This window comes from Haliotis cracherodii, unplaced genomic scaffold (assembly GCF_022045235.1).
Source record: "Haliotis cracherodii isolate W230 unplaced genomic scaffold, xgHalCrac1.p SCAF_4, whole genome shotgun sequence".
Taxonomy (NCBI): domain Eukaryota; kingdom Metazoa; phylum Mollusca; class Gastropoda; order Lepetellida; family Haliotidae; genus Haliotis; species Haliotis cracherodii.
Window position 1 is genome coordinate 937543 of NW_027266297.1, and position 27112 is coordinate 964654.

Below are 27112 nucleotides of genomic sequence, written 5' to 3' on the forward strand. Positions count from 1 at the left end.
GAGTTCACCACAGGGAATGATGGTGTACAAAGTGTCGATATATATTTATCACTCACACATATCGCATAGTTATTCACAATAACTGATTGTAAAATGATCCTTCTTCAAACACTATTGCATTTTTAGGTCTATTTACGCTGTTGAGGTTGGGTAAATGATGTGATACAGAGTCACAGTGTATATGTCAGCAGAGGGCACGGGAGACCTAGGCCTGTAAGTTGCTGAAGTTCACTGTGCAGAGCTGCGTCCCTTAGGCGTACAGGGACCTTTGATCATGGGTTCGAAGCAGCCTGATTATATTTCTGGGCTTGTCAACACCATACTGGTGTTCGTGGGTTTCACCAAAATGATAAACGTCTAAGACCTGCTTCACCTGTTTTCTCCAGTGTAGCATTCAGTTATGGTAGCATGGTTATTGGTGATGACCTAAGATCAGATTTTGACGGACTACTTTCCTCTTTGTAAGTAATTGATAAGTGACTCTTGCCTCAGTCGAATTCACCTCCGTCTGTGTCGAACCTTTTCGGTTATAGAGTGTTAATAAATGTTACTTAGAAGAAGAAGAAGTCTTTTATTTGTACTAAGGCCACTGGACCATATACAATACATACATTTGAAATAGTGTGGTACATGAGAAAAGGTAATGTCAGGTACAAATTTACAGGTTTACAGGCTTTTCATAATTACGTCTTCTTTCATAGCTGTAATACAGGTATTTACATAGTTTTCCAAGTAATTGTTTACATGAAGATGACAGCAGCGTTTTAAATTTATGCATATTTGGATTATGGCAAAAAGTTGTTGGTAAATACAGTTGTCTAATATCGTTGTAAAATTCACATTCTCAAGTAAAATGATATTTATTCTCTATACCAGTTTCACATATGGGGCAGAGCCGTAAACGTAAATCAATATCAGCCCATCTACCTTCGTTTACCTTAAGTCTCAGTAGCCCGGCTCTAAGCCTTATCATAATATTTCGATACTTATTTCAGTAATAATGGAAAGGTATTTTTCTGGTTCCAGGAGACCTTTAAACACTTTATACAGAATGTACCTAGAACTAGCCTTATAGTACTATTCCATGATTGGTAGAACATATTTATCAAAACGTTTTTAAAACTATTTATGAATGATGGTTTGTCGCCAACAGCTTGACTTAGCCAAACTACTCCAAATCCGTGAGAAAATAATATGGAACGAATAGAAGAAGCATAGTTATGATGACCACACTTGTCGTTTTATACAATTAGATTATAAGATTTCCTTGGTATCCTATCTGCGTCCATTTTAATCAGTTTTAGCCAATACTTTACAGAACGACACATGTAGTGCGTACCGACCGCATTCCCAATACACAATAGCATTTGGAGTTTGCAAACCAACGTTAAGAAACGTCTTACAAGTCATAATATGCAATTGTTCTATTTTTTCAAATCTGTCTACACCCCATATTTCCGCACCATATAAAAGAAAAGGTTGAATCTGAGTATCAATTATTTTAACGAAAACTGAAGTGTCAACAGAACCAATTTTCCGTAGATTGCGAAATATTTCCATTGAAGCTCGTTTACCCCTTGATGCTAGATCTGAAACACACTGATTCATCTTTGATGTATATGAGAATACAAACCCAAGATATCTATAGGAGTTGGCGGTTGAAACACGTTTGCCTTTATAGAACCATTTCTCATGAACAGATAACCGCCCTCCTCATCTAAATACAACAACACTCGTTTTATCTAAATTTACCGTTAATCCGTGTGAATCTGCAAACTTTTCAAGAATATTAAGTTGGTTCTGTAAACCTGTAACTGTTTCAGAGACAAGAATAACATCATCGGCAAACAATAATAATAATATTTCAAACAAGTCTGGAGAATTAATCTCATCTAGATTACATTATTATCACCTTCTCTTGACACAGATATGACTGAAACTATTTTTGTGGAGGGTCACACTAGGTATGGGTAGTAGGCAGTTAGCTGGATGACGTCACTCATGACCGTTGTGTCATAATGTATGTATTAATGCGTCGCTGCGATCATAAGCATAGACTGTTCGTTTTTGGGGGGATGTAAGAAGAAAGATTACTGGACTCGTGCCTCGTATATACCATTAATCTTACAAATCTTACAAATCTAACGTTTCTCAACGTATCTAACGCGTTCACGATGTCCTGGTGGAGTTGATAGTAGAGGCAAAGCTGCACACGGTGTCCTGGAGGAGTTGATAATAGAGGCAAAGCGGCACACGATTTCCTAGTGGAGTTGATAATAGAGGCAGAGCTACACACAATGTCCTGGTCGAGTTGATAATAGAGGCAGAGCTGCACACGATGTCCTGGTGGAGTTGATAATAGAGGCAAAGTTGCACACGATGTCCTGGTGGAGTAGATAATAGAGGCAAAGCTGCACACGGTGTCCTGGAGGAGTTTATAATAGAGGCAAAGCTACACACGATGTCCTGGTGGAGTTGATAATAAAGGCAAAGCTGCACACGATGTCCTGGAGGAGTTGATAATAGAGGCAAAGCGGCACACGATTTCCTGGTGGAGTTGATAATAGAGGCAGAGCTGCACACGATGTCCTGGAGGAGTTGATGATAGAGGCAAAGCTGCACGCGATGTCCTGGTGGAGTTGATAATAGAGGCAAAGCTACACACGATGTCCTGGAGGAGTTGATAATAGAGGCAAAGCTGCACACGATGTCCTGGTGGAGTAGATAATAGAGGCAAAGCTGTACACGATGTCCTGGTCGAGTAGATAATAGAGGCAAAGCTGCACACGATGTCCTGGTGGAGTTGATGATAAAGGGCAAAGCTGCACACGGTGTCCTGGTCGAGTTGAAAAAATAGAGGCAGAGCTACACACGATGTCCTGGTCGAGTTGATAATAGAGGCAAAGCTGCACACGATGTCCTGGAGGAGTTGATAATAGAGGCAAAGCTGCACACGATGTCCTCGTCGAGTTGATGATAGAGGCAAAGCTGCACACGATGTCCGGGTGGAGTTGATGATAGAGGCAAAGCTGCACACGATGTCCTGGTGGAGTTGATAATAGAGGCAAAGCTGCACACGATATCCTGGTCGAGTTGATAATAGAGGCAAAGCTGCACACGATGTCCTGGTCGAGTTGATAATAGAGGTAGAGCTACACACGATGTCCTGGTGGAGTTGATAATAGAGGCAAAGCTGCACACGATGTCCTGGTGGAGTTGATAATAGAGGCAAGGCTGCACACGATTTCCTGGTGGAGTTGATAATAGAGGCAGAGCTGCACACGATGTCCTTGAGGAGTTGATAATAGAGGCAAAGCTGCACACGATGTCCTGGTGGAGTTGATAATAGAGGCAAAGCTGCACACGATATCCTTGAGGAGTTGATAATAGAGGCAAAGCTGCACACGATGTCCTGGTGGAGTTGATAATAGAGGCAGAGCTGTACACGATGTCCTGGTGGAGTAGATAATAGAGGCAAAGCTGCACACGATGTCCTGGTGGAGTTGATGATAGAGGCAAAGCTGCACACGATGTCCGGGTGGAGTTGATGATAGAGGCAAAGCTGCACACGATGTCCTGGTGGAGTTGATAATAGAGGCAAAGCTGCACACGATGTCCTGGTGGAGTTGATAATAGAGGCAGAGCTACACACGATGTCCTGGAGGAGTTGATAATAGAGGCAAAGCTGCACACGATTTCCTGTTGCAGTTGATAATAGAGGCAAAGCTGCACACGATATCCTTGAGGAGTTGATAATAGAGGCAAAGCTGCACACGATGTCCTGGTCGAGTTGATAATAGAGGCAAAGCTGCACTCGGTGTCCTTGAGGAGTTGATAATAGAGGCAAAGCTGCACACGATGTCCTGGTCGAGTTGATAATAGAGGCAAAGCTGCACTCGGTGTCCTTGAGGAGTTGATAATAGAGGCAAAGCTGCACACGATTTCCTGGTGGAGTTGATAATAGAGGCAAAGCTGCACACGATGTTCTGGTGGAGTTGATAATAGAGGCAAAGCTGCACACGATGTCCTGGTGGAGTAGATAATAGAGGCAAAGCTGCACACGATGTCCTGGTGGAGTTGATAATAGAGGCAAAGCTGCACACGATGTCCTGGTGGAGTTGATAAAAGAGGCAAAGCTGCACACGCAGCTGTGACAACATCTTGGATGTAGAAATGTTGTTTCCAAGACAACCCAGCATTAATTGTTTAAGGCTTGATTCTTACTCCACTTTTCGTCCCCAACTACTACTGTCATAGCTTCTCATAAATTCACAGACAGATAGGTATATACGCGCATAAAGGAAAAGGGGACACAGCTCTGTTATACGTCAAACTAAGCCATTGTAACTCAGCTCTCCTGGCTAGAATTTGCTATGGATCACGACAATATCTTTTCGTATTCTTATTTTCATGAGTAACCAAACTGTACAAACACAAACATCGATATGGAAACCGTACACGTTTCATGACAAATCATAACATATTATGAAACCGTATTACATGAAGGAAATATGTAATAGATATATAGATGACTCCATGGAAGACTTAAATTGGTTCTCAGATCCCTAAATTCAACTGACTGTGTGAGTGCAATTTGACTTATGTTGCCCAATTATTAACGGAGAGCTCATCTTATAATCAAATGTAATTATTTACAGAAAATTTGATATCTTTGTGTTTGATACATTGCATGTAATGTTTTATTGCTCTGATGACACATTTTCAAATTTGACGTATCAGTGATGTCCGATGCAAACTTGTACCATATGTTCACGTGGTTTTTCAGAATAACAATTGGCCTGCCTTTGCATGTGTTTGTGACGGGTGCCACCAGTGGGTCGGGATACGCTCCCCTTTTCGCGAAACCCTGGAATCATTACTGTTTGATAGTGATTTATAAACACATGCTCATGATATAGTCGGAATCATACACTCGACTCTGCTTCATGCAGAGAATTCTATTGGACATGGAAAGGGCGTTGTCGCTTTATATATTTGAATAATGCGTTTCATGTAATATAAATATAAATATATATATCAAGTTATGAATATATAACATATAGTTAGAGAAAGTTCACATAATGGACAACTAATATTTCAGTGTTGTTGAAAGAATCATAATCGTCTCGGAAATAATCTGAACATGTAATTTGATGAGTGGCTTGCTTTGTTTGAAAAGGGCAAAAAGGGGAAAGATTTAACATACATATGTATTTACAGTACCTTCCGGAATTAATAAGGCGGTATTATTATAGGCATTTTCTGGAAGCAAATCATCCTAAGATATATGCCATATCTGCTAGAACTATTCCATCACTTTTCATCTGTTGTGATATGTTCAATGTGGAATTGTCTGACAGTTGGCAAGTCTATATGTGCCATACCCAATACGAATATATACAACATACGACTGTTACTGATAAAATATATCTGATGTGAAGGAAATATGTGTAAAACGGCTGTGTGTATATACTAACATTCACAATAGTTAGATATGAGTCAGCTGCTTACTGCATTTTACACCCATATACAGATGTACAGTAGAGGTCATACAATTCATCATTAGAGGTATGTTGTGCCCACTGGCATGCATAGTCTGGTGGATAATGTATTCACTGAACAAATACAACTACACAACGTCAATGTAGGACACTGCGAAATACTTCCTGGTGTAAATGTTCACTCGTCAGCATGGAGGGGCACAGACTCGGTGTCCTGCTGTGTCTGTGTGCTGGACGGTGTAGCAGGTAGTTGCTGAACAATGCACACGATATGTCTCTTTATAAAGTACGGAGATTAACATTAATAATACATATACAGTGCACATTTATTCAGTGGCATAGTACAACTATTGTATACGTTCTATATTCTATTCCAAGGACTCGTAGCAGGGCACTGTTTAGTTTCACATATAGTTAAAGAGGTACGAGACCAGACATTTCATATGCTATATTCATTTTTTATGCTACACCACGTGTGAATGGCTGGTGCTACCGAGAAAGCAGGACATGCTCACCCTTTTCCCGAACACCTGGAGTCATCACCGATTTTCAGTGATCCATTCATATAGTTTTCATCACTATTTTGCCTTTCTGTTTCGGCATATAGTCGAGACGGATTAGTCTCTGGCGTTGACGTTTTTAATCTATATGTAATGAATTCTATATTTCATTTCGTTGCCATTCGTCAAATCCCGAACAATACGCATGGTGATATATAATCAATGTAGGCTGAACTTTGTTTCTTTCTACCTGGTGTTAGATTCTACTCCATTTGAACGAGGACGACGTGACCCGAATGTAAATCCACAACACCGTAACCAGTTACACCCTCTTGTGAACCTGTATAGAGCATTGTTAGCAATACCTAAATATAGCGAGTCGGTCTACTCGCTATACACGGTAACCTATGTCGGAAACGGGATACGGGTGGCCCAGCCGTCCAAAGCGGCGCGATTCGCTGTGCAGAGTTGCGTCCCTTGTGCACGCTAGGAACCTATGATTGTGGGTTCGAATGACGGTTCGGTTTTTCAGCACCATACCCTTGATCGTGGGTTTCACCGAAGTGGTAAACGTCTGAGACCTGCATCACTTCGGGCTTTCCTCCCACATTAAGGTGACACGCCATGATATGCACAGCGAATTGCGGCGTGTGCCTTTGATGATGGGGCCTCCTGTAACCCTAGTGTCCATTACAATTGAAATATCCCGGTGATTAGATGTTGGTACAGCTAGAATATTGCTGACTGGATTGTTGACAACCACTGATTTTCAGAGGTTCTGTACAAAATTAAAAATAAACCAGATTTGTCATAAAAATATTACCACCCCCACCCCCACCCCTCCCTGAAAAACTGGAATGCAAATGTACATATTAACAGTAACATGTCTGTTTTTTCTCTTCCTGCCTTACAACCAGGAGACCAAACATGAAAAGAAAATCTGCAAACTGAGCACAAGGTCAGCGGTGACTGCTTCCTTCTGGGGTCCTGCATTTCACCAACAATTGAACACGTTTTTTTTATGTGTTTGAGGATATTTATTTATTAGGATGGTGTCAGTACAAATGTATTTACATCCTCTATGACCCTTCACAATATTTGTTGTCTGCTGCAAGAACTAACGTGTAGATATTTAAGGACAATTGGTCAACATTTGAGAGCACGTTTACGAGTAATATGTAATCAGTTGTGCCTGTGGAAAATGTTTCCTGATCATGATAGATAAGGACAATCGATTCTCTGTCCTCTATCGACTTCAATTGTGCCTGTAGAAAATGTTTCCTGATCATGATAGATTAGGACAATTGACTTCTCTGTCCTCTATCCACATACCCCGGCATGTTTACACATTGTGGGCACATGTTGTTCGCACTGCATCCTTGTATTGCTTATAAAAACTGACAACTGTGTTTGCTGTCTGTTAACAACATCAACAGCCTGGCTATTTATTAGAGTCTATTTTGTATAGGAAATATATTCACTACTTTTAGTTTTAGAAATAATTGTATCAGTTCAAATGATGACGCAAATGACACCTTTTATCAGCATAATGAAATATAATATATATATTGTCAATGCAAGAGAATAACCAGGCTAGATTTCCTGCTAAGACAGATTCCACTTGAATAGCTGTGGAAATGATATGAATGGACCACTGATGTGATGACACTAGGTGTTCGCGAAAAGGCCAAGCCTGCCCTACCGGTAGCACCCGCCATTCATACAATTTGCATAAAAAGTATTTATTTCTTGACGCAGCCAGCAATATTCCTGCCATGCGACGTCACTTTGTAAAAAACCCCAAGACAATCAATTGATCGATGAATCAGAAAATCCAGTGACACGAGAGTACAATTACTGATTTTGTTGAAACTAATAAAAAATGTAAATTTTGAATTACGTCTGTTGTGTACAAGTACAGAGATTCTGCTGCTTATAAGTATAGAAAAACTTAAAGAAATCTATTCGGTTTGCAACACAGTGTGGCTCAGTTTTAAAGTCTCGGCCCAAACACTACTTTTGTAGGTGACTCCTCATACAGAAATGCTACAGAGTTTATGATGAAACTCGGGGACTTCAGTCCACTAGCAAACACATGGACCCATGGGGTTCAAGTAATATACATTTTCATATTGAAAGTACAAGTGTACAGTAAAATGCATTTCAATCACAAAGATCAAATTTTGCCACAGATTGGTCAAAATTAGGACACAATCACTTACATCGTCACAAAATAGAAACATGTGACGCCAGACCCATTGACTCCCTTTTTATAGGCAGAATGTTCCATGTTCCAGACGGGTGTAAGAAATGTGCAATCAAATGGCATTCAGCCCATTTCTTCAGTGCAGTTACCAAGCCTATATTTTTCCCTCTACATTTTGAAGATGCGATTGATACCTTAACCGACAGCCATTCCAAATGTTTTAGTGTCCTTGGTTGTGCTGGGGGCTTTGGGCAAACAACACTCTATTCAGATACAAAACACAAGGCGACATTCATTACACCCGATGGTGTTTTTGAATTAAATCGCCTCTCTTTCGGCTTAAATAATGCGCCTATGGCATTTCAGCAAACCTTTTCAGAGTCACTAAAAGGGTGAATGAGTGAGTTGGGTTTAACGCCGCTTTTAACAGTATTCCAGTTATATCGCGGCATGTCAGCTTAATGTGGGAGGAAAGCCCCAGGTGATGCAGGTCTCAGACGTTCACCACTTCGGTGAAACCCACGATCAAGGGTATGGTGCTGACAAACCTAAAAACATAATTGGGGCGAACCGTGAACCGAATCATAGGTTTCTGGCGTGCACAAGACGCCTTAGACGACTGAGCCACCCGTGCCCCTCTTCTTGACATAGGATACCGTGTATAGCTTTCGTGTAGTAATGTCCGCACACTCAGTGATAGTATAATGTACAACCAGATGTCTGCCGAGGGAACATGTTAACGCTGGTAGTGTGTATGGTCGTGGTATGTTTCTACACGAGTGAACTACACGGGTGCCCTTGTGTGTGTGTCACCCAGATTGGCGCCTGTCGTATAACTTCCGGGTAGATATTACAGATCCAGGTATGGCGTCTCGCGCAGTGATTTTTGTATCTATTGTATATCTTTCTGCTTGGCCCTCAACTGTTGGTAAGTATCTGCTTCTTCAATACAAAGAATGGTTTCTGTGAATATTGACATCCCTGATACAATACTTCTGTTACAGACAGCTGTCCTGATGGTACATACAGCTATCAGTGTCACTGTCTACCTCTGATATAATACTTCAGTTACAGACAGCTGTCCTGATGGTACATAAGGCTACCAATGTCACTGTCTAATATCTGATATAATACTCCTTTTACAGGCAGCTGTCCTGATGGTACATAGAGCTACCAGTGTTCCGTCTATCTCTGATGTAATACTTCTGTTACAGGCAGCTGTCCTGATGGTACATACGACTGCATGTGTCACTGTCTATCTCTGATATGATACTTCTGTTACAGAAAGCTCTCCTGATTGTACGTACGGCTACCAGTGTCACTGTCTATCTCTGAAACACTACTTCTGTTACAGACAGCAGACCTGATGGTACATACGGCTGCCAGTGTCACTGTCTATCTCTGATATAATACTTCTGTTACAGGCAGCTGTCCTGATTGTACATACAGATACCAGTGTCACTGTCTATCTCTGATATAATACTTCTGTTACAGGCAGCTGTTCTGATGGTACATACTGCTACCAGTGTCACTGTCTATCTCTGATATAATACTTCTGTTACAGGCAGCTGTCCTGATGGTACATACAGCTACCAGTGTTCCGTCTATCTCTGATATAATATTTCTGTTACAGGCAGCTGTCCTGATGGTACATACGGCTGGCTACCAGTGTCACTGTCTATTTCGGATATAATACTTCTGTTACAGAAAACTGTCCTGATGGTACAAACGACTGCATGTGTCACTGTCTATCTCTGATATAATACTTCTGTTACAGGCAGCTGTCCTGATGGTACATACGAGTACAAGTGTTACTGTCTATTTCTGATACAATATTTCAGTTACAGACAGCTGTCCTGATTGTACGTACGGCTACCAGTGTCACTGTCTATCTCTGAAACACTACTTCTGTTACAGACAGCAGACCTGATGGTACATACGGCTGCCAGTGTCACTGTCTATCTCTGATATAATACTTCTGTTACAGGCAGCTGTCCTGATGGTACATACAGATACCAGTGTCACTGTCTATCTCTGATATAATACTTCTGTTACAGGCAGCTGTTCTGATGGTAAATACTGCTAGCAGTGTCACTGTCTATCTCTGATATAATACTTCTGTTACAGGCAGCTGTCCTGATGGTACATACGAGTACAAGTATTACTGTCTATTTCTGATACAATATTTCAGTTACAGACAGCGGTCCTGATGGTACAAACGTCTGCCAGTGTAACTGTCTATCTCTGAAAAAATACTTCTGTTACAGGCAGCTGTCCTGATGGTACACACGTCTACCAGTGTCACTGTCTATCTCTGATATAATACTTCTGTTACAGGCAGTTGTCCTGATGGTACATACGAGTACAAGTGTTACTGTCTATTTCTGATACAATATTTCAGTTACAGACAGCTGTCCTGATGGTACAAACGTCTGCCAGTGTAACTGTCTATCTCTGAAAAAGTACGTCTGTTACAGGCAGCTGTCCTGATGGTACACACGTCTACCAGTGTCACTGTCTATCTCTGATATAATACTTCTGTTACAGGCAGCTGTCCTGATGGTACATACGAGTACAAGTGTTACTGTCTATTTCTGATACAATACCATAGTTACAGACAGCTGCCCTGATGGTAACATACGGCTACAAGTGTCACTGTTTATGTCTGATATAATACTTCTGTTAGAGGCAGTTGTCCTGATGGTACATACGAGTACAAGTGTTACTGTCTATTTCTGATACAATATTTCAGTTACAGACAGCTGTCCTGATGGTACAAACGTCTGCCAGTGTAACTGTCTATCTCTGAAAAAATACGTCTGTTACAGGCAGCTGTCCTGATGGTACACACGTCTACCAGTGTCACTGTCTATCTCTGATATAATACTTCTGTTACAGGCAGCTGTCCTGATGGTACATACGAGTACAAGTGTTACTGTCTATTTCTGATACAATACCATAGTTACAGACAGCTGCCCTGATGGTAACATACGGCTACAAGTGTCACTGTTTATGTCTGATATAATACTTCTGTTAGAGGCAGCTGTCCTGATGGTACATACAGCTACCAGTGTCACTGTCTATCTCTGATATAATACTTCTGTTACAGGCAGCTGTCCTGATTGTACATACGGCTACCAGTGTCACTGTCTATCTCTGATATAATACTTCTGTTACAGGCAGCTGTCCTGATGGTACATACGAGCACAAGTGTTACTGTCTATTTCTGATACAATACCATAGTTACAGACAGCTGTCCTGATGGTACATACGGCTATAAGTGTCACTGTTTATGTTTGATATAATACTTCTGTTACAGGCAGCTGTCCTGATGGTACACACGGCTACCAGTGTCACTTTCTAACTCTGATATGATACTTCTGTTACAGGCAGCTGTCCTGATGTTACATACAGCTAACAGTGTCACTGTTTATCTCTGTTATAATACTTCTGTTACAGGCAGCTGTCCTGATTGTACTTACGTCTACAAGTGTCACTGTCTATCTCTGTTATAATACTTCTGTTACGACAGCTGTCCTGATGTCACTATATATCTCTGATACAATATTTCTGTTACATGCAGCTGTCCTGATGGTACATACGGCTACCAGTGTCACTGTCTATCTCTGATATAATACTTCTGTTACAGGCAGCTGTCCTAACGGTACATACGGTTTTCAGTGTGGTTACAGATGTAACTGTCACCAAGACACGTGTGATTCTACTTCCGGCTGCAGTCCGCCAGCCTGTCACCCAGGATGGTCTGGTCCGTTATGTCAGAAACGTATGTAACTACAGCAGCACAACTACCGACATCGTACTGAGACTGTAAGCCTTGCTCATACACACGGGTGTCAAATCACTAAGAAATTTATTGGCTTGCAACAACTGATTCAGATGTCATAACCCAACACTCATTCAGAAGTCATATCGCTAACGGGTCACATTCATCAACAATCATTAATTTGGCAGTCACAGAATGTATGTGTCATTAATGCAACCGTTTCGGTGTCCAATGAGCCTCGGTGCTTCCTGTTTGATTGGACATATATTTTGTTGTAGCCGAAAAACGAATATGGATAACAGTGAAGCGTTGTTTTTTTAACCAAAAGCCAAGTATGCCCTTACAATCACTCGATATTGAATAATTGTGCAAATACCCATTGTTACGTTTTGATTCCCAACTTGAAACAATATGTTAACCCAGAAATCTGTAGTAAAAGACTTTAGTGTGAACCCAACCAACAAGTGGATTACTAGGATTACAAATCAATACAAATTACTGCAAAGCAATTACAATGACAGTACACACTAGTAGTAGTACAATACTGAATGGCAGTATATGATATGATGGCAGTGGTCAGTATCAAATACAAAAATACCCCGGTGAGAGCAAAAGTGATAATAGTATATTCACCAAGCGGCGACAGTGGCAACGCTGCAGAGATGGCCTCAGCTGGGAATCTGGGATGATTCACAAGAAAACTGGTCTTGATGTACTGAAATGTGTAAGAGATACGGTATACACGCTCCCTCACTCAAATCGATGATGTCCCTTGTAAGAAAAGGAAGCTTAGGTGAATAAATGCAGGACATACCAAACAATAGTATGTGTGCGATGTCTGTACGAACCTAAAACCTTAACCAGACAAACAACGATCCTTTAACCCACAGAGTTTGCTTTCAAATGTATGCGCGTTGTTGTGACTTCGAACCCGGGGTACATTGATGCTCTGTTCAAATTTGTGAAGTAGACGGTAGCGCGACGTAGCGTGTTCTTTACTGCATGTTTTCCATATTCTAAGAAAAAACAACATTGCGGCAACCTGCCATTTCGCCAAAATGTTGTTTTCGTCTCATTTTACGCCTTGGCGCTATGTTTCTAACTTGAAACGTTGCTGAAAATGATGGATGTAAAATAAATATTAGTTTTCACAGAAAAACTAAAAAGCCAGTCTCTAACAAAAGAACTCAAATCCCTGTAATGCGAAACGGCCAGCAATCCCCCGATGTCAAGTCTGGTATTGTATTAAAGAATGTGAAACATGTGTGATGTATGTAAGTCTTGTTAGTGGGCAGAAGTCCTAATGTAAGGCGATGTAAGAGACCAGATCCTGCAAAACACCGCTGACTGAAGATCGAATACAAACAAAGCGAATAATTTGAAAGAAATATCTCGTTGATGCATTTTCTAGATAATGTTGCAAGGAAGAAAGTTACATCATCCAGTGGAGAGGGTCACTGGCCGTCATCCCAAGCTACAGACGGAAGCACTGCTGCACACGGGTATACAGTCTGTATAGAGACAAATGCCAGCAACCCCAACTGGTGGCGTGTGGATCTCAATGACACAGTGCTGATACGTGAGGTCACCATCTACTTCAGACTTGACTGTGAGTTTATTGTCATCTGCAATCGATAATGCTGGGTTAATTGTTAGTTTGTGAGAATCTATTGTTAGCTGTTTAACGTTTATACAACCTGCGTCTTTGAATACGTTCATGTGGATATATGTGTGCGATTCCCTTCCTTTGACTTTATTGAAGCAATTATTCCAGATAGACCAAGGAGAAATGGCATCCAGGTGTACGTGACCAACTCCACTAATGCCCCGAGTGGTCACAACTGCTACGACGTGACAGGAGGAAGTGATGGAAGTGGCATCGCTGACGTCACACGGGCACCTTGCTCTGGCATCGGGCGCTACATTTTACTTTACACAACTGTGCACAATGATGGAGATACCAGTACCAGTCTGCCTGTGCTTGACTTTTGTGAGGTAGAAGTAGACGGTAAGCTAAAACTACTGTGTCATAGTTTGTAATAGTACTATCGGTGCTCTAAGTTCGGATGCAATGATTTCACAGAAATGAAAAGCAGTTACTTGAGGAAAGCAAACATCATGACCACGCATACACTAACTCAACAAGAAATATAAAGAGTTGTAAACGAACTTTGAAAAATTTCTTCGTTTGGTAATTTGTCCCTTTAATAGATGTTTTCGAATAAGTCTCGGTCAACCATGATCTATGCTGCATCTCGCTTGGTCAGTGCCACATGTTTATATAAAATTCTCGGTCAAATTATGTTAAGGTAAGAGCATCTGTGCGCCAGATAGGTTAGTTTGTCCTCTTCATGTATAATTACCTATATATAAGTGTCATGCCTTCGCTTTCGTGAACAATCAGTAAAAAACAAATGTTTTTGATCTCTTGAGTAGCAGTGTTTTCTTAGGTCTAGAATCATATAAATATTTATTTAAAATACTGATGTTGTGTAATAATTCTGCTTCACGACCTTTCCATGTGACTACCTTTGCAAACAGATTAATTCTTACAAATGTTTATAGAAACACGTATAATACATGTAAAGCTCTATGTTGTGTGATGTAAGAGTCAAACATCCATTTGACAGTGTGTGATCCCGGTACTTTCGGTTCCGACTGTGACAACTACTGCCACTGTGACGGTGATGTGTGCAACTACGTGAGTGGTATCTGTCCAAGTGGAATTTGTACGTCAGGCTGGCTTGGCAACAGTTGCAACACCAGTGAGTTAAAAACAATAGAAACTGCCTGCGACTAAAGCGTAAATAATCACCATTCAGTAGAATAGAAATACAAAAAATCAAACTAAACCAATCTCCAAAAAGAAGGTATGCCAACTGAACCGTTTCCCACTATTTTCATAACTTAATAATTCAATTATGAATAATGACTTAAATATGTTTCACGAATACAATCAAATGTATTCGGTACCAAAAAGCAAGAGAAATTTACAATTTTGCCACAACGACTTTGGACAAGGTAAAACGAAGTGCATCTGTAAAGGTACCTGTTTAAAACTAGTGACACGGCACGTTATGAACACATCAACCAAAAGCACCAAGAAAGAATGCCACATTTAACAGCTATACAGAGATAGAGAACCTTTGTTATGGTGCAACAAGGGCCACACAAGAACCTTTTGTTGCACCCGTGTCACCATGACCAGACGGATGCAACGTTTACATCAGACAGGGCAGACATCAGACAGGCACGGAAGTGGAAGACCTGCTACGTCCCGACCATTCACCTCCCAAACCGCTTCATTACAGCTTGGGTAACTGCATCGATGGCACTGGGGTCCGTCTACAGACAGAATAGAGGAGATGGAGAGAATGTGGTATCAGAGCAAGTTGACCCTACCGCGGTTAACATGTCAACACCAACGTAACAGGTTGTCATGGCAAGTTCGATTTTGGCAAGTGCTAGACTGAAGATGCGTCATGTTCTACAATGAGAGTAGATGTTGCTTGTACAGAAATGATGGTCGGCAGCGAGTTTTCAGACGAGTAGGTGAACGCGCTAGAATGTGTTCAGGAAGTTCAACCATTTGGAGGCGGTAGCATCATGGTCTCGGGAGGTATCTGAGGTGATGTCAAAACGAGGCTCGTTATCATCTGTGTAACCTGAATGCCCAGAGATATGGGGATGAAGTTTGGACATCCGTTGTGAAACCATACATTCAGCAACAATCACTTGGTATTGTCTTCCAGCAAGACAATGATCATGAGTGACCGCATACGGCATGGCTCACACAGAACTTTCAGCATTTTTACCTAATATGAACCTCATCGAACATTTATTGGATCACCGACAGATCAGAAGAACACTAGTGAATCCAGTCAGCTGTCAAGAATTGGAACAATGTCTCGTTGAGGAATTGCAGCAGTTACCCCAAACGTTATTCGACGTTTGACGTCATCGGTGCATCGTCGTGTTCAGGCGTGCATGATTGCACATGGTGGACATATTTGGTATGTCGTGACAGTGATTTTTACCCACGTGTGTCTTTGTGTCCCAGTCCGTCATGAAGATTATGTTTGTATAACATGAACAGTTGTGCCCAATATACCAAAGACCCGGGAAGATTCCGGGGAGGAATAGGTCTTCTGCAACCCATGCTTGCCGTAAAAGGTGACTATGCTTGTCGTAAAAGGCGACTAACCGGGTCGGGTGGTCAGACTCGCTGACTTGGTTGATGCATGTCATTGATCCCAATTGCGTGGATCGATGCTCATGATATTCATCACTGGATTGTCTGGTCCAGACTCAACTATTTACAGACTGCTGTTATATAACTGGAGTGCGGCGTTAAACAACAAACCAACCAATATACTAAAACACAACTCTTATGAAATATTTACGTATTGATTTTCAACATGCTCTTGTTTTTCTTTCATAGTCTTCAAACTCTTGGTATACGTTCTTTTGGACTTTAGCTTACATTCACACAAGGATTTGGATGAATTCTTATGTCTTAATGTTCAACATTGGTGGAATTGTTTCTTTTATAAACGTATTTTACACAATTTATTTGTTTCATGGAAATTACCATATCCTCTGTATTTGCTGTTTCAGCGTGTCTCATGGGAAATTACGGACAACGCTGCTCCAAGCGATGCACAGACAGAATGTGTGAGGGCAACACCTCCAGCTGTAACCATGCAACTGGTGAATGTTCAGGTGGATGTCTGGCAGGCTACCAAACACCAGACTGCACACAAGGTAAGGATACATCTAGTATATAGACCAGCATTTTGAACAGATGTATTCTGTAAAATAGTTTTAACAATTTGAAAAATAACAACATATATTTGAAATTCAGACACAGTAAACAATGTATATTTCTATGAAGAATGCGTCGATACGTATGGAGACGATTGCACAAGAAGCTGCTCAGCCAGACATTGTAGAGACACGCCCCAATCTGTATGTGATCACGTGACTGGATGGTGTAAAGGAGGCTGCAGTCCTGGATGGAAAGATGTCGATTGCACAACAGGTTAGAGATGTGGAAATATTCTGTTTGGAAACAATATGATCGGATTAAATCTCATGGCACATCAATTGATGATCCATGTATCGCCTCGCTGGACACACAATCTTTCATTCTTATCTCACATCTTACCCCTCGAATCAAGTTATTCTTAAATAAAATCAACAAAGTCCAAAATGATTTTGGTTAATGTTTGTGGTTTATTCAATTCAACTCAGTTTTTTGCCTTCTTCTGTGTACGTGGTAGGTTTGACTTGTTATTAACATTAATATCAATAGGCTGTATCCAAGATGTGGAGTATGGTGCCGGATGTAAAGGCTGCTGCAGTGCCCGGATGTGTGAGGGAGGGTCGGGCACCTGTCCCCGGGACACAGGCTTGTGTAGTGATGGGTGCCAGTCAGGATGGACAGGAGATGATTGTACTCAGAGTGGTATGTGATGTCAAGATGTTAAAGGTGGACACTGCGCACGATGTATGTGACGAACGGTATATGTGATACTACATGCATTTCATATGAAAATCTTTCGATTTGCAAATGTGTTGATGGTCTAACCAAACGCTAATTTTAATCTATGTTCACGTAATGTTGAAGAACAGGTCTGAATTTACAAAGGTTCAATTGAATCATATATCAATAATCAACAAGCATTCATACACTGTATACCTAAATATCTATATGCATTGTGTGGGTGCGTGCGTGCACGCGAGCGAGGGAGACGGGTAAGCCTAATATCAGTTATCATCCTTTGTAAATAAACAAAAAAAACCTTTCTGTATCCAAAAGAAAGCTTTGCATAAAGCAGAGTCGTTTGTACGATTCCGAATATCATAAGCATGTGTTAATGACTCACAATGACATAGTAATGATACCAAGTTTTCGCGAAAAGGTGGGCCTATCATGCCGCACTGGTGGCACCCGCCACAAACACATGCAAAAGGAAAGGCAATTGTTCACGTGAAAAAAAACCCCACAGAAATATTAGTACAAGTCCAAATAGCGAATTGTATCAGACATAATTTTTGTCACTGATGCGTTACATATGGAAAATGTCCTCTACCATGTCCACCATAAAACTTTCTGAAAGCTTTACGGAGGCCTTGAATGTTGTAACAACTTCTGACGCTCTTTGAAATCTTTGTTTAAGAGCATGCTCGATTGTATCTCAAATGTTTAAAATGTAAACACCAAAGGCTGGAGCTGCTGGAATAATACTCGACATAAAAGGAAATTTGACCATTGGACATTTGAAGGCATCTCTAAAAAATCGAATGTTTTGATAGAATAGAACTTGGTTCTTTTCTGAGGTTGAAAAAAGACAAGCAAATCCTTTTTGTGACCTGTAAACCCTCAAAATAAGCACACATGCGTACGTCTTTAGCACAATTCACCATCAGCAATTCAGTACACTCAGAATTTACCTGTTGACCACTTGTGCATTGGAGTTATTTATAAGAATGTATGCCGGCGTAGAAGTTTCTTTAGCATAGGAATCATTTTACTCAGTAGGTGTGAGCAGTTTGCCAGCGTAAAAGATTTTCTCTAACCCTTTATCCTTTCTTACTTTCAAGTTGTGAGCAGTTTGTCACCAGTCACAAGTGTATCCCCAGCAGTAGCTGGCATCATTGGGTCTCTCACTATGCTGATGGTCTTGGTTGTGGCTGTAGGCGTGGTCTGTTTGTGGAGGAAGGGAGACTTCAGTGCGTTAACAGGTGGGCAGTTGGTAGTTATATATGTTATATGATGACGAAGCAGAAGTACTTCTAATGTGCTTAGTTCCATGCATCAATAGGTACATTATTTACATGCAAAAGGAGATTAAAATTACAACAGATTGTAAACAAACTTCAAGTTGCAGAAAATTGTGAGGGGCAATAATAGTTATTGTAGTGATCGGAGCAACTGTGAAACATTCACTAGCTGGAAGTTCTTTCAAGTGTAATTTCTAGAGGGAGTTCATTCCAGATCCCTGGCCAAAATTTTCAGATTCCTCCTTGGGATCGTTAGGAGATTGAATACAAAAGCTTCCCAGTAGATACTGATTCCACAAATAAAAGGTAAATGTCGAATGTACCCACGCGTGTGCTGTCGAAACCCACAGAACACTTACTGATGTGTACATGATTCTGTAGAAATGTTAACGAAGGACATTTTGATTTTATTGTAAATGTACAATTCAGGATGAACAAGGAGGCACCAAGACAGAATTCTAGCACACCCGAGACAAGCCCCGCCTCTCCCGTTGAACACCCCACGTATGATGTCCTGCCTGATCAAGACTACACCAAGCTGGACAGGATCCACACGGAACATTATGAGACGTTACAGCCTACAGTTGACTACCAGAATACAATGTAGTGATGTCCACATCTAGCCAGACAGGGTCCACACAGAAAATTATGAGGCGTTACGGCCTGCAGTTGATTACAAGAACAGTGATGTCCGCATCTAGCCGGACAGGATCCACACTGGACATTATGAGGCGTTACAGCCTGCATTTTATTACTAGAATAGTGATGTCAACATCGAGTATGGGAGCTGGGTTATACCTCTGAGAGCCTACAGCTTCGAATAAATGAGAATACTCTTTAATAACCTCAGTTTATTGGAATTTCATGAATAAATTGTTTGCTTTCAAATTGAAATGTATTCTTTTATTGTAGGAAGTGTCACTTAAATCTCTTAAAGGTGGTAGGAAGGCCACACACAATGTTCTGGTTGAGTGGACTCTTGATAATAGCGTCCAGGCTGCAGTATCCTCTTTTAGGACGCGTGTCTGTGACACTATCTTGAATGTGTCTTGACGTCATATTATATTTTGTGGCTCAGATCAAAAACTCGAATTTGACTCTTATCAAACGCAACATGGTTTTACTTTGTAATTTCTTGAATAGATGACAAATTAGTGAGTATGACCGTGTATCTTAATTGGACAAGACGCACACCTGTTTGGCATCAGTTTTCATAAATCAAATACTTAAAAGAATACTTCAAAACAAACATATATATTTGTAATATGGGACATATATTTGTTCATGTTCATGTGGTTGTTTGTCGTCATTTTGTCCCAGGATTATACACCTGAAGATGCGAATACAATATTTCAGAAAGGTATGAAACAAGTGTTTATTTTCTACAAAACGAAAACAGTAATTCGTCTATCATTTGTAACTAAACACGCGTTTGGTGAATCGTAAGAGATCAATGTTCTGTCAATATAACGACCAAAAACTACTAAAACACGTGGGCATGTATATTTAAAACAAATATCAACCATTTTGTTAAAGTAACATATTCAGTTTTAAATGAAATTACATTATTGAATATTACATTTATACAAAGGAAAGACGTACATGTTGCAGTTACATTCACACCTAAGTTGGTTTACTTGATTTCATCTGGACAATTTGTATTTGTAACAAAGACCATTTGTCATTTGACTCTAAAATGTATGAGGATTTCAGGGACGTATGTATCGCAGCTGAGTTTGAAATATTCGCGATGTAATAGTCATCTCAAAACCTGTACACGTGGGTGTTATCCTACACACATACTCAATATATGTTAGGAATCGTACAGCAAACTCTGCTTTTAGCAGATATCTCTTTTAATATGGCAGGAGTTTTGTCACTTTTATTTGTGAACACTATCCAGTATGGCGGAGAGTTTACTTTTGAGTTCGTGTTTGCTTATTTTCAAAATATTCTACACGTTTCTTTGTGACGTTCCAGAATGATGATTATTTATTTGATAAAAATAGATACCCATAATCACTGATGTCCTGTTTTAGCAATTTAATTTTTAAATATTCGATATATACATATCAACCTACAAAGTAACAACACGAATGGTGATTTAGTAACATTAAAACAATGACCAGGTTTCAATGTACATAATGTAATAGGTCCTTTTCAGTTGTTCTGCTTTGCCTTGTAATGAACAGAGAAATTCCCATAGAATTCAAAACTGTGAAGTGTATTTGTGTACGTGACGTATTTGGAAATGCATTAATTCAACTTCAAGGTGAGGGTTGAAGAGGAGGGACATCCAGTGGGGTCACGTCTTATCAGGTCTTAAACATCCTCTGTGTGGTCACTCTTGGACAGACCGCTGATTTCCTACTGGGTATTTTAAAAAAACGTTATGTCATAGAAACTATTCATCTTCGATTTCTCAAACACCTTACATCACAAAGAAAGAGTACTCTCAATTTTATGATTTATTGGGAACTTGAACGTTGTCCGAATCTCACGTTTGAATAATTCAGCCATGCTGTCAGATAAGGGGACTTAAATTGCCAAAGTTCAAGCGAAAGCTGGTGATTACCCGAATTACCTCACTGGATTCTGATCAAGCATTGATGGGGCCATCGACAAAGGTTACTATGGTCACGCGTTGAAGGATTCACCCAAATTTGCTCCACAAAATTATCAAATCCTAAATGTGATTATGGGTAAAAAAAGACTATAACTCGATTTATCAAGGATCTTCTTTCCCAGAGGAAATAATGTCATTGATCTGAAACATTACGTACCAAGGGAAAGGTATGTAAAAGTACTACGTAATACAAAGACTTGAATAATGCGTTTCTTCTAATAGTTATTATAAACAAATATATTTTTAAAGTTATGAATACATAACATACAGTTAGAGCAAGTTCACATAATGGACAACTAATATTTCAGTGTTGTTGAAAGAATCATAATCGTCTCGGAAATAACCTCTACATGGAAATTGATGTGAAGCTTGCTTTACATAAGAAAAGGCATGAAAGGGATAGATTTAACATACACGTGTATCTTCCTGAATTAATCCGATTTAATGAGGCAATGTTATTCATTGGCATTTTATGGAAGCAAATCATCCGAAAATATATGCCATATATGCTAGAAATATATCATCACTTCGCATGTGTTGTGAAAAGTTTAATGTGGAATTGTCTGACATTTGGCAAGTCTATATGGGTAATGCCCAAAACAAATATATCCGATACGGTAAAATATCATGGCAGGGTGTTTCAGTTGTAAAGTAAATATGAGCAAAATTGCTATGAATTTATGTACAACATTTACATTTTTTAGATATCAGTCAGCTCCTGCTTGCTCTTTACATCCCAATGCAGACGGTCACACAATTCAGCGTTAGAGATATGTTATGCCCATGGGTAATTCGACTATTCAAACACATTCTATTACACAACGTCATTGTAGGACACATCGACCTACTTCCTGGTGTACATGTTCACTGGTCATGGAGGGGCACAGACTCGGTGTCCTGCTTTGGATCTGTGTCTGTGTGCTGAACGGTGTAGCAGGCAGGTGCTCAACAATGTACAAGGAACGGTACGAAGAGTTACATTAATAATACATATACATCTGGGCTCTTCGTTTTTTTTGTTTGCTGACAGTGCCCATTTGTTCAGTTGCATTGTATAACTACAGCTATTTTTCTATATTCTATTCCAAGGCCATGTCTTCTTCTCAAACTCGTATCGGGACGCTGTTCAGTTTCACTTATAGTTAAAGGGGTACCAGACATTTCATCTACTGTAATCATGTTAAATGCAACACCAGATGGCAGAAATATATTGCATTTATACAACACATGGCGTCGGGCACCGACAATGTGGCTGGTCAATTTTTACTGGTCGACGTTGCATGGCAGGAATATTTTATGACAATTGTGTGAGTGGCTGTGCTACCGACAAAGATTGATAAACTTACACTTTTCCCGAACACATGGTGTCATCGCTGATTTTTAGTGATCTATTTATATAGTTGTTATCACTATTTTGCCTTTTACGCTTGCTGGAATCTGTTTCGGCAGATAATCGAGATTGATTGCTTTCTGGCATTGAAGTCTTAAATCTTTATGAAATGATTTCTTTTATTACATCTTTTCTTAAAAGCGTTGCCATTCGTCAAATACAAAAGAATATGAATGGTTATATTTAATTACAATAGGCAGAACTTCGTTTGTTCAGCACTGACTCTACTCCGTTTGTATGAGGACAATGTGACCCGATTGTAAACCCACAACCCCATAACTGTAACAAGTTACACTCCTTGTGACCCTGTATGGAGCATTGTTAGCATAACTTAAACATAGTAAGTCAGTCTACTCTCTATACACGTTATCCCATGTCAGAAAGGAATCCGCAACTTGGGCTTTACTAATTTTATAGGTACACTATCCCACATAGCAACCGAACTACTCTCTGTACACATTATCCGATGTCAGAAATGGCTCTGCGTCTTTGGCTTTGGCAAGTAATGTCTTTACCACTATGCTATCTCATTGCCCTGACTAGGTTCCGTATCATAGTTCTGCAGTGCACGATGAAACAGACATGTTCTGAATAAAATCAGATCTTAGTTTTCGCTGCTGCTAAACAAAGATCTGAGGACATCCCATTAGAGTCACGTCAGAACGACCTTTCGCGAATTTTGACCGACCAATGAAATGACTGACAAGAAATCGACATTAGCTAATCAGAAGGCAGCTTTCTCGAGCTTTACAACACTAGTTTCAAACTGGCGACTACGCTTCGAAACATATTTTGATGTATTCTTGATTTAAAAAATCAAAACTGATAAGAAGAACATTCTGGAATGGTTTATAGATGGCCTGGATTACATGGATATAATCATAAAACCCGTAACTATCGTTCGAAATACCCCGTGTTAAATATTTCGTGGTCCGACTGTCACTTTCATGATCTGGTAAGGGACGCTCTGATTGGTTGGATGAAAGGTCATTCTGACGTGACCCTTATTTGGATGTCTTCGGATCTTTGTTTAGCATAGCGAGAACTAAGATCTTATTTTAATGAGATTGAGGGAGACATAACTAAAGACTCCACAATGCAGGTTTGTTGAGAGTTTTGTGTACTGTGTACAAGCACTTCTTGCTAACATATTGCATTGCACATAAAATGCAGGCATCACGATCATCACTGCACGCCCAGGCTCACTGTCACATCGATGTGATTAGGAATCCATTGCCACACGTGTAGTAGACTTTAAATACCTCCATGCACCGCCTCAGTGCCATTGTGTCGAAACAACGCTTTTAGACCTAGAACTAAAAATAGACATGAGGTCATTGCTATGTTCATTTTTTAAACTGACAAATGTTCCACAAACAGCTTTGAGGATTTATTCAAAAACAGGTAGAAAGTGTCTGTGGGAGGAAAATGCCAACATATTTCCTATTTATATATTAATTGACAAAGGGTGTGGGTATCCGGAAAAAATAAATAAACCGTTGTGAAACCAGTTTGAAAAGCAGTCTGATAACATGACTTAATTCATTCGGACGAATGTACTTGTGAGAGGCTAGGCGTTATTTCACAAGATCTTAGCATTGAATGGACTCGAATTGAATTGAATTGATCGAGCAATCACATTTTCTATTCTGTCTGAACGACAAACTAAGCGTGTTTTATCAGTATCCTGTGCTGTTTTGTTTGGGATATCAACTTTTTTATTGCGTGATTTTCAACAAATACAACTAAATAGATATACTCGACAGCAATAACCAGGTATCATCATCTAGGTATGTTCTGACAGAAAATCCTGAACATGGAATGTCACCAAAGAATGGGAGTGGAAATCTCCCAAAATGTTATTATTTTTGAAGGTTGGAAACTGGGAAAGAGCATCTTTTTCCATTTGCCATTCTTCCAGTTTTCTTGAAAAACTTTTCAGATAAATGGAACCTTTAGAAACTTGACATAATGGAAAATATTAACCATGACCTAAGCACGTACAACCCCAGTTATTGCAAGAATATATGAATAACATCCCCCAAATGCAGATGAACAGTATCATTGTATATTAAATACCATCAGTGCATTTATTTCAATTTTACGCACAAAAAACCCTGATTATTTCAATAATAAATCCAGTTTGTTTTCTTTTAAGGAATATTTGTTTCAATGTCAAACACCTGAAATCGAAGATAACAGTGTTATGTATGCAAAATGTTTAACCTGATTGTTTAGTCATCCACACTAGAGGCGTGAAACTATTTATAAACGAACATGATATCTTTCCCTGTGATACAACTTCTTACACAACGTTCACCTACATGGTGATCCGATCTCTCAAAGCAGCAGTGTATGTGGACATGGAATGTTGGGTCACCTTCTCCCCAACACCCCGCCTTGATATGTTTTCAGTTAGAGTCGTATATCGGATATATTCGTCTTGGGTATGACACATATAGACTTGCCCAAAGTCAGACAATTCCACACTGAACATTACCCAACACATGGGAAGTGATGGAATAGTTCCATTATATATGGCAGATATCTTAGGATGATTTGCTTTCATAAACTGCCTATAAATAATACCGCCTAATTAATTCAGGAAGGTACTATAAATACATAAGTATGTTAAATCTATCCCTTTCTTGCCTTTTCTTATGTAAAGCAAGCTTCACATCAATTTACATGTACACGTTATTTCCGAGACGATTATTATTCTTTCAACAACACTGAAATATTAGTTGACCATAATGTGAACTTGCTCTAACTGTAGATTATGTATTCATAACTTTAAAAATATATTTGTTTCTAATAACTAATAGAAGAAACGCATTATTCAGGTTTTTGTATTACGTAGTAATTTTACATTTCTTTCCCTTGGTACGTAATGTCACAGATCAATGACATTATTTCCTTTGGGAAATATAAACCTTGATAAATCGAGTTATATTCTTTTTTACCCATAATAACGTTTAGTTCAAACATCTCTTAATATTATTCCAATCCGCCTTCGATATTTATGATGTATCCCTACATAAAAGTTGCCTTTTCACGACACACCGAATTGTGTAATACAGCTCGTCCCTACCATTTAGAGATTGACAGAATCAATTCTGGTTCGTCAGAACCAAGCTGGCCTACATCTATTAGTTTCTCCTGGATTTGATACAGTGATAAGGGATCAGCTCTATTTTCTTTAAACTACGGATTCGTTTTTGGATATAATAATTTTGAGGATTTTTCCAACGTGTAGCCATAGTTACCTTTCTCGAGGGGTTTATCGGTATCCAGTGATGTATTTTGGGTAATTCCGAATTCCAAAAGCATGAGACATCAACACGATCATGATGGAGTGTATATGGAGGAGTGAGCGAATGTTTTAAGCGACACTGTCAGAAATCTCTTTGACTAGTCATTTGCCTTTCACGTAGTAGGAAAGCTGTACACTGTAAATGTTGTTTAGGATCAACAAGGCATGAATGTCATACCCGATTAACTTTGGAAACATTTACTAACCAAAGAAAGCATACTGTGATAAAATAAATACAGACAACGGAATTGTGGGAGACATCTGGGGACAGTTTATTTCTGGTTGTGAATACAAAATATGATTTATTATACTCATCAGAGCTTAGACCAATGAAGTTAATGACTTTCTTTAGGAGTGCTGTAAACTACCTTCTGGTAAAACGTGAACCATCTGCATGAATGAATAATTTAGATATGCATGCTGCTTTGCGTCTGGTGGATGAATACTCCAACATGGGTGGGACACACCCTTCCGTCCTGATGCCAGTTGATGATCAATTATCTAAAAAGTCCAGTTTCCACCCTTGCCGAGCTAGGCTGGATATCCTGAGCTCGATCTTAGCGCCACCAGTGGCAATTACGAGTTATGTCCCTTCTATGCTTCTCCTATTGACCAATCAGATTCCACCTCTCGCATCACTTGCATTTGCTTCAAACAAAACGGTGGCGCCCAGTCAAGAAGATCTGATCTGTATTGTGATAAAACGAGTCTTTCATCGCGAAGTACATCAAATCACGTGAGCACCTTGATTAAAAACATGAAAAGATTTAGAAATTATCTGTTGACAACGAGTTAGTGGTGCACATGTTTTGCAAATCCTGCAGTCGACCGAAATCTGCACGACACTTTACGAACCGGATTTCGATTTCGGTGCGCGATTTTGATTGGACTAGGCGTAGACTTGTTAGTCCAGCCAAAATGTAACTCCATAATAACAGCCTAGTTCGGCAAGGGTTGAAACTGGACTTTTATGGTCAGTTAACTCACATGCCTCGGGAAGATGATG

General features: G+C 39.8%; 1 protein-coding gene across 1 annotated transcript; it reads left to right on the forward strand.

Moving 5' to 3' along the window:
* The first annotated feature begins 9071 nt into the window (after window positions 1-9071).
* Window positions 9072-19384, forward strand: LOC139478348 (multiple epidermal growth factor-like domains protein 11). Its single transcript, XM_071260786.1, has 10 exons — window positions 9072-9135; window positions 11857-11991; window positions 13403-13600; window positions 13766-13999; window positions 14622-14756; window positions 16609-16755; window positions 16886-17032; window positions 17306-17458; window positions 18598-18730; window positions 19207-19384. The coding sequence occupies exons 1-10, from the start codon at window positions 9072-9074 to the stop codon at window positions 19382-19384; spliced, it is 1524 nt and encodes a 507-aa protein (XP_071116887.1).
* Window positions 19385-27112: the final 7728 nt, after the last annotated feature.

What these genes read in the sequence shown, in the direction of transcription:
- LOC139478348 (XM_071260786.1), top strand. Translation starts at nt 9,072, where the DNA reads ATGGCGTCTCGCGCAGTGATTTTTGTATCTATTGTATATCTTTCTGCT. An exon ending in TGGCAACAGTTGCAACACCA is followed by an intron (nt 14,757 to 16,608) that starts GTGAGTTAAAAA and finishes TTGCTGTTTCAG; the next exon opens with CGTGTCTCATGGGAAATTAC. An exon ending in AGATGATTGTACTCAGAGTG is followed by an intron (nt 17,459 to 18,597) that starts GTATGTGATGTC and finishes CTTACTTTCAAG; the next exon opens with TTGTGAGCAGTTTGTCACCA.